We start from the raw sequence: 9,108 nt of genomic DNA on the forward strand, positions 1-9,108 counted from the left end.
GCCCACAAATTTCCCAGTCTTATAAAATACATTCCGAAATCCGAAATTTTCCGAAAACCGAAACACGGCTGGTCCCGAGGTTTTCGGGTAAAGGATAGTCTACCTGTATTACATCTAGTTCCCTTGTCTAGATCATTAATATATATATTGTGAATAGCTGGGGTCCAAGGACCGATCCCTGCGGTACCCCACTAGTCACTGCCTGCCACTCGGAAAAAGACCCGTTTATTCCAACTCTTTGCTTCCTGTCTGCCAACCAGTTCTCTATCCAAGTCAGTACCTTACCCCAAATCCCATGTGCTTTAACTTTACACACTAATCTCTTATGCGGGACCTTATCGAAAGCCTTCTGAAAGTCCAAATACACCACATCCACTGGTTCTCCCTTATCTATTCTACCAGTTACATCCTCAAAAAATTCCAGTAGATTAGTCAAGCACGATTTACCTTTTGTAAATCCATGTTGACTTTGTCCGATCCTGTCACTGTTTTCCAAATGCTCTGCTATTACATCTTTTATAATGGACTCTAGCATTTTCCCCACTACCGATGTCGGGCTTAGCGGTCAGTAATTCCCCGTTTTCTCTCTACCACCTTTTTTGAATAGTGAGGTAACATTAGCTACCCTCCAATCCATGGGTACTGTTCCAGATTCCATTGAATGTTGGAAGATGATCAGCAATGCATCCCCGATTTTAATTGCTCCACCATTGGTGGCCGTGCCTTCAGCTGCCAAGGCCCTAAGCTCTAGAATTCCCTCTCCAAACCTCTCCACCTTTCTCTCCTCCTTTAAGACACTCCTTAAAACCTACCACTTTGCCCAAGCTTTTGGTCAACTGCCCTAATATCGCATGTGGCTCAGTGTCAAATTCTGTTTGATAACGCTTCGCTAAAACGCCATGGGACATTTTACTACGTTAAAGGCACTATATAAATGCAAGTTATTGTTGTGGAGAGCGTCACAGCTGATTCCCCAATCCTGACATCCATATGTGCACACTTTTTTTTTTAATTCATTGATGGGATGTGGGCGCCGCTGGCTAGGCCTGCATTTACTACCCATCCCTAATTGCCCTTGAGAAGATGGTGGTGAGCCACCTTCTTGAACCGCTGCAGTCCATATGGTGTAGGTACACCCACAATGCTGTTAGGAAGGGAGTTCCAGGATTTTGGCCCAGCGACAGTGAAGGAACGGCGATACAGGTCCAAGTCAGGATGGTGTGTGGCTTGGAGGGGAACTTGTAGGTGGTGGTGTTCCCATGCGTCTGCTGCCCTTGTCCTTCTAAGTGGTAGAGGTCGCGGGTTTGGAAGGTGCTGTTGAAGGAGCTTTGGCGAGTTGCTGCAGTGCATCTTGTAGATGGTACACACTGCAGCCACAGTGCGCCGGTGGTGGAGGGAGTGAATGTTGAAGGTGGTGGATGGAGTGCCAATCAAGCGGGCTGCTTTATCCTGAATGGTGTCGAGCTTCTTGAGTGTTGTTGGAGCTGCACTCATCCACTCATTCTGAGAGGTTACTGAACTGCAATCAGAAAAGGGAACCCTGGATGCTATTTTTTTTTTTTTTAAATCCCCCTTCCCTAAGTACTTCATTGGCTGTAAAGCGCTTTGGGACGTCCAGTGGTCGTGACAGGTGCTATATAAATGCAAGTCAGTCTTTCTTTCTGTATGGCTCAGTTCCACACTAGGCACATTTAAGCTTTTACCTCCAAGTGTGAGTTGATGTGAATCAAGTACAGTGAAAAAGTTTCCCTACCTGATCATAAACAGTGGATCTTCCCGTATTTTGGAAGCCATATCCAATGCAGAGTTAGCCCCTGTTGCTGAAAAGATGGAGCCAGGCAGCAGCCCAGTATCCGAAGAAGGCCCAGACTCCTCATCCACCATCTTGTCTGTAGCATACTTGTCGATGGGACGACCCAGCAGGTATTCCTCCTTGTTCACCATACTGCAGGGGCCTTGATACATCCAATCAAGCCTATCTGACTTCTTCCTGCAGGCAAAAAGTCAACCTTGCATCATCTTTACAACACAAAAGCACTGAGGCTACTTCTAGGAACTCGCAAAGTGCTTTCTTTATGTCGAATGTTCCGCTGTATCGTGCAGACAAAAATAAATCAATTCAATCCAAGAGCCTGCTGTCTGTCCGGTTTATGTCATGTAAGATCATAAAATCATAGAATATTACAGCACAGAATCATGCCATTTGGCCCATCGTGCCTGTGCCGGCTCTTTGAAAGAGCTCTCCAATTTAGTCCCACTCTTCTGCTCTTTCCCCGTAGCCCAGCAATTTACACCCAGTCAAGTATTCATCCAATTCCCTTTTGACCTTCCTAGTCTGTCAGCTGTGGCTCAGTTGGTAGCACCCTTGCCTCTGAGTCAGAAGGTTGTAGGTTCAAGTCCCACTCCAGAGACTTGAGCACAAAAATCTAGGCTGACACTCCAGGGTAGTACTGAGGGAGTGCTGCACTGTCGGAGGTGCCGTCTTTCGGATGAGATGTTAAACCCTCTCGGGTGGACATAAAAGATCCCAGCACTATTTTGAAGAAGAGCAGGGGAGTCATCCTCGGTGTCCTGACCAATATTTATCCCCCAATCAACATCACTAAAAATAGATTACCTGGTCATTATCACATTCCCTTTTGAATCTGTGTCCATCACCCGTTCAGGCAGTGCAATTCCAATTACAGGAAACTCTCGTTTAAACGGCACCTAAATATCCAGAATTCTCTATTAACTGGCAAAATTCTCACTCCGAGAACAACACCTCAATAACCGGAAATGTTGCCGAGTCCGAGTCTCCCGCGGTGGCCGAGTTAATCAGTGGGGGGTAGTTCTCCAAACTGCCACTACTCGGCTTCTTGGCGCTGTCGGAAGTCTGAACACCTCAATAACAGGAGTCTGACTCTTTGTTTGTTAAAAATAGCCTTGGTAGATAACCCTCTCCGTCATCCAGAATTTTTAATCAACCGGCACCATCCCGGTCCCGTCGGTGCCGGATACCAAAGAGTTTCCTGTACCTTAAATCTGTGCCCTCTGGTTACTGACCCTTCTGCCAGCGGAAATAGTTTATCCTCATCTACTCTGTCAAAACCCTTCACGATTTTGAACACCTCTATTAAATCTCCCCTCAACTGTCTCAGCTTCTCTAGTCTCGCCACATAACTGAAGTCCCTCATCCCTGCTACCATTCTAGTAAACCTGCTCTGCGTCCTCTCCAAGGCCTTAACATCCTTCCAAAAGTGTGGTGCCCAGAATTGGACTCCAGATGATGCCTAATCAGTAATTTATAAAGGTTCGGCATAACTTCCTTGGACTCACCTGCAGAGGATTTCCAACACTTTCGTGTTTTTACTTCAGATTTCCAGCATCTGCACCTTCCCCCCCCCCCCCCCACACCCCCCCCCGAACAGCTACAAAAGGCTGGATGAGAATATTTAGTAAGGTATTACGGTCAGAACCCATAGACAAACCAGGCCGCAGGATGTGACAAAAGGATAAATATTATTTTTTAAATCTTTAGCATGGCAGATGGAGTTGAATACGGAGAAATGTGAAGTGATGCACTTTGGGAGGACGACTATGGAAAGGCGGTTTACTATAAATGGCACGATTTTGAAAAGTGCAGATGAGCAGAGAGACCTTAGTGCCCATAGACACAAATCCTTAAACGTGGCGGGGCAAGTTGATAAGGTTATTAAAAAAGCAAAACAACAGAAAATGCTGGAAACACTCAGCAGGTCAAGCAGCGTCATGGAGAGAAACAAAGTTAAGCTTTCATCGACCTGAAACGTTAACTGTTTCTCTCTCTTTCTCCACAAATGCTGCCTGACCTGCTGAGTGTTTCCAGCATTTTCTGTTTTTATATTAGAATAGGGACCCTGGCTGATTCTCCTTTCTTTAAAAGCGGAGACACACCCAAGACCCATCGATGACCCTTCGTCAGAACTGCCTGACCTGCTGAGTGGTTCCAGCATTTTCTGTTGTTGTTTCAGATTTCCAGCATCTGCAGTATTTTGCTATTGTATTAAAAAAGCATATAGGTTACTTTGGTTTATAAATAGAGGCATAGAATATAAAAGCAAAGCGATCATGCTAGAACTTTATAAATCACCGGTTAGGCCTCAGCTGGAGTATTGTGGACAATTCTGGGCACCGCACTTCAGGAAAGATGTAAAAGCATTAGAAAGGGTGCAGAGGGGGTTTACCAGGATGTTACCAGGGATGAGGGACTACAGTTATGAGGAGAGGTTGGAAAAGTTAGGACTGTTCTCCTTGGAACAGAGAAGGAGAAGAGGTGACCTAATAGAGGTTTTCAAGATGATGAGAGGTTTTGAATAGACCGATGGCGAGTGGGTCAATAACCCGAGGTCATAGATTTAAAATTGCTGGCAAAAGATCGAGAGGGGTGACGAGAAGATATTTTGTCACTCAGTTGTCGGGATCTGGAACACTCTACCTGGAAGCTGATTCCATAAATAATTTTAAAAGGGAGTTGGACAGGTGAGGGGGATTGACAGGATAGATGCTGAGAGGTTGTTTCCCCTGGCTGGAGATTCTAGAACTAGGGGCCATCATCTTAAATGGCCGACTCCTTATCCTGAGACTGAGATGAGGAGGAATTTCTTCACTCAAGAGAGTTGTGAATCTTTGGAATTCTCTAGTGGATGCATTGGTTGCAATATACCAAAATTCCCTGGACTCTGAAGAGGTCCCAGCGGATTGGAAAACCGCAAATGTAACACCCCTATTTAAGAAAGGAGGGAGACAGAAAGCAGGAAACTATAGACCAGTTAGCCTAACATCTGTCGTTGGGAAAATGCTGGAGTCCTTCATTAAGGAAGCAGTAGCAGGGCATTTGGAAAATCATAATGCAGTCAAGCAGAGTCAGCATGGTTTTATGAAAGTGAAATCATGTTTAACAAATTTACTGGAGTTCTTTCAGGATGTAACAAGTAGGGTGGACAAGGGTGAGCCAGTGGATGTGGTGTATTTGGATTTCCAGAAGGCATTCGATAAGGTGCCACATAAAAGGTTATTGCATAAGATAAGAGCTTACGGGGTTGGGGGTAATATATTAGCATGGATAGAGAATTGGCTAACTAACAGAAAGCAGAGGATCGGGATAAATGGGTCATTTTCCGGTTGGCAAACAGTAACTAGTGGGGTGCCACAGGGATCAGTGCTGGGGCCTCAACTATTTACAATCTACATTAATGACTTGGATGAAGGGACCGAGTGTAATGTAGCCAAGTTCACGGATGATACAAAGATGGGTGGGAAAGCAAGTTGTGCAGAGGACTCAAAGAATCTGCAAAGGGATATAGACAGACTAAGTGATTGGGCAAACATTTGGCAGATGGAGTATAATGTGGGAAAGTGTGAGGTTATCCACTTTGGCAGGAAAAATAAAAAATAAAATTATTTAAATGGAGAGAGATTACAAAATGCTACAGTTCAGAGGGACCTGGGGGGTCCTTGTGCATGAAATACAAAAAGTTAACATGCATACAGCAAGTAATCAAAAAGGCAAATGGAATGTTGGCCTTTATTGCAAGCGGGTTGGAGTATAAAAGCAGGGAAGTCCTGCTACAACTGTACAGGGTATTGGTGAGACCACACCTTGAGTACTGCGTTCAGTTTGGGTTTCCTTATTTAAGGAAGGATATACAGGAAACTTTGGTTTATCCGGAGGTTGTATGTCCGGAAACCTCGATCTAACGGCAGAAATCAGCAGCCGTTTTGGTTAGGTTTGTTTTCTTCTCCTAGCATTTTTAAATTTTTTTTTTATATAAAACAGTCAGGCTCTGGAAAGCGTCTCTAGCTTAGCAACAGCTTCAGAGACGCTTCCAAGGTACGGGCCGAGTGTTTACAAGCTGTTGCTAAGCAACAGTGTTTGTTGTCAGATATGGAGATGAAAACCTCCGTATCCTTCAAGATTAGCGCTGGTCTATCCGGACGTTTTGATAGATCGGCAGCAGCTCGGTCCCGGATATCGCGAAGTTTCCTGTACTTGCATTGGAGGCAGTTCAGAGACAATTCACTTGGTTGATTATTGAGATGAGGGGGTTGACTTATGAAGAAAGGTTGAGCAGGTTGGGCCTATACTCATTGGAATTTAGAAGAATGAGAGGTGATCTTATTGAAACACATAGGATACTGAGGGGGCTCGACAAGATAGATGCAGAGAGGATGTTTCCCCTCGGGGGCACAGTTTCAGAATAAAGGGTCACCCTTTTAGAACTGAGATGAGGAGGAATTTCTTCTCTCAGAGGGTCATAAATTGTGGAATTCTCTACCCTAGAGAGCCGTGGAGGCTGGGTCATTAAATACATTTAAGGTGGAGATAGACAGTTTTTTGCAAGATAAGGGAGTGAAGGGTTATGGGGAGTGGGCAGGGAAGTGGCTTTGAGCCCAAGATCAGCCATGATCTTATTGAATGGCGGAGCAGGCTCGAGGGGCCATATGGCCGACTCCTGCTCCTAATTCTTATGTTGAGGAACTTAAAGTAACGAACAAAAACCGGGGATGTAAGCACAACTGCTCTTTCAAAGAGCCAGTACAGGCACGATGGGCTGAATGGCCTCCTTCTGTGCTGCAAGTTTCTACAATTCAACACGTGTTACAGTTGCAAATTGTGAACAATGTTTAGTGATTTTAAACTACTGTAAAATCTATGCAAAGACAGTATTGCTCTTTCTCCTTGCACGCCTCCTGTCCTCTATGTTGCAGTCAGAACACAAACCCGGCATCCAGAACTCTACCAACTTACTTCAGTGCGCCGCTATCCTCCGCGTAGCGCTGCATCTCCTCGCGGGCTCGCTCCTCGCGGAGCTCCCGTTGGAGCTCCTCGATCTTTTTCTTTTCCGCTTCATGCTTCTGTTCTGCTTTCCACACCCGTTCAACATTTTTCAAAGTCTGTGGGTGCCAGCTTTTCTTTAGATTCTGAAAGCGGGAGGCGAAAGAAATATCACTTAGTTTCATTTCACACATCAAAGAGACTTCACACGAATATAACGTTTAACTGGGACACAAACTCATTTGGCTTAAAAGAATTTTGGCTTTTATTTAAAAACTGGATTTTTTTTTTTTTTTTTAAAGGGCAAATATTTCCCCCTATTTTTGCTGTAATATCATCACTTTCTTCGTCCACGTTGCACGATATCTCCCCAGGAAAGCATCAATGCCCAAAACAAGTATTGTTCAAATCTGCTTAGAAACTGGCATTTTCACTGCCTACAGTTAATGCACACAAGGTGCCACCAACAGCAATCAAGATCAGTGACCACTGATTCGGGGGGGGGGGGGGGGGGGTGGGGTTTGACGGAGTTGGTTGAGGGATAAATGTTGGCCAGGGCACCAGTGCATGAAGGGATATGGAACAAAGGCAGGTAAACAGGGTTGAGATGCAGGTCATGATCTAATCAAATGGCGGAACAGGCTCGAGGGGCTGAATGGCCTCCTCCTGTTCCTATGTTCCATGAAAAGACAGACTTGCATTTATTAGGCGCTTTTCACGACCACCAGACATCACAAAGCGCTTTACAGCCAATGGGGTACTTTTTGGAAGTGTAGTCACTGTTGTAATGTAGGAAACACGGCAGCTAATTTGCACACAGCAAGCTCCCACAAACAGCAAAGTGATAATGACCAGATTATCTGTTATATTGATGTTGATTGAGGGATAAATATTGGATATGACACTGGGGAGAACTCCCCTGCTCTTTTTCGATCTTTTACGTCCACCTGAGAGCGCAGACGGGGGCCTCGGTTTAACGTCTCATCCAAAAGTTGCACTGCTCCCGCAGCACTGCACTGGAGTGTCAGCCCAGATTTTTGTGCTCAAGTCGCTGGAGTGGGACTTAAACCCACAACCTTCTGACTCAGAGGCGAGGGTGCTGCCCACTGAGCCACATGGGATCCTTTATGTTGTCCACCTAAACCTTGGTCTGAAAGATGGCATCGGTGACAATACAAGACACCCTCAGTATAGCACCGAAGTGGAAATCCAGATTATAACCCAAATTGTTCTGACTGAAAGGTGAGAGCGCGCTAGCAACCGAACTAAACCTAATGCTTGAAATTAGCCTCGAGTGCATGAAAATTTAACATAGTGACCGTTACAATATAATGAATTCCTAATGACATATTGAACCTGGTCATAACATTCTCTAATACTATTAAAGGGCTTTCAACTAAAATTAATGTAATTTAAACACCGCTCAGGCAGCCTTTCACCCCTTGCAAAAAAAAAAGGTCCAGTGGAAACCGCCTTGTGATATCACTCGGTCACTGTGACATCACGTGAGTGCAAGCGTGATCTTTATTTTCACTCTATAATTTCCATCCAAAGAATACAGAGAATACACACTTTGGGAATCCACGAGACACGACAGTTATCCAACAGGCTGGTCGGTGACTGAATCTCACACCAGCACCGAAGACAACGCAGGCTACAGCACCAGTTAACCAGTAAGAAATATTAAATATCACTGGCATTCGCCGGATAACTCAGCTTGCTAACACAGGGAGTAGATCCGACACACAGACCAGGGGGATCTCAGGTCCAATCCCAGTTTGTGCTGTTAGTTGATCTAAGTGGGAGGGCAGTGGTGGGTAGATGGGCAACAATTGGCCTCAGAGGCCCAGAGTTACAAGTGTAAAACCAGCTATGGCTCCCATTCTTAATCGTTATCTGAGAATACGATACAAAACGAAAATCCAAAAGAATAGTAGCTTATTTTGACTGTCACTGCTAAAATTATCTTTATCCCACTCTTACTGATCAGCTCCCTCTCCCTTCCCTTCTCCATCTCCCCCCCTTTTCCTCACCCTTCCCTCTCTTCTCCCTCTCTATCCTTCCCTCTCCCCCTTTTCGTCTGCCCCTCTCCATTTCCCCATCTCTCTCTTCCCTCCTTACCCTTTTCCTCTCTCCCCTTCTTCCTTCCTTCCTCTCTTCCATCCCTCCCTTCTCCTCCCCCCTCCCCTCCCTTCTCTTCCTCCCCCTCCCCTCCCTTCTCTTCCTCCCCCTCCCTTCTCTTCCTCCCCCTCCCTTCTCTTCCTCCCCCCTCCCCTTCTCTTCCTCCCTTCCTCCCTCCCCTCCCTCTCTTC

The 9,108-nt window shown here is 45.5% G+C and overlaps 1 protein-coding gene across 2 annotated transcripts in view; it reads right to left on the reverse strand.

Moving 5' to 3' along the window:
• The window catches only part of cwc25 (CWC25 spliceosome associated protein), a 36,499-nt gene that overhangs the window by 21,832 nt on the left and 5,559 nt on the right, over window positions 1–9,108 (reverse strand). For both annotated transcript variants that reach the window (XM_085966209.1, XM_085966210.1), the window contains exons 2-3: window positions 6,770–6,942; window positions 1,754–1,990 (exon numbers count right to left, since the gene is read on the reverse strand). In XM_085966209.1, coding sequence (XP_085822335.1) covers window positions 1,754–1,990; window positions 6,770–6,942 — 410 coding nt within the window. The remainder of the gene's footprint in view (window positions 1–1,753; window positions 1,991–6,769; window positions 6,943–9,108) is intronic.

Source organism: Somniosus microcephalus, chromosome 24 (assembly GCF_052327205.1).
Source record: "Somniosus microcephalus isolate GS21.2 chromosome 24, FLI_Smic_1.0, whole genome shotgun sequence".
NCBI lineage: Eukaryota > Metazoa > Chordata > Chondrichthyes > Squaliformes > Somniosidae > Somniosus > Somniosus microcephalus.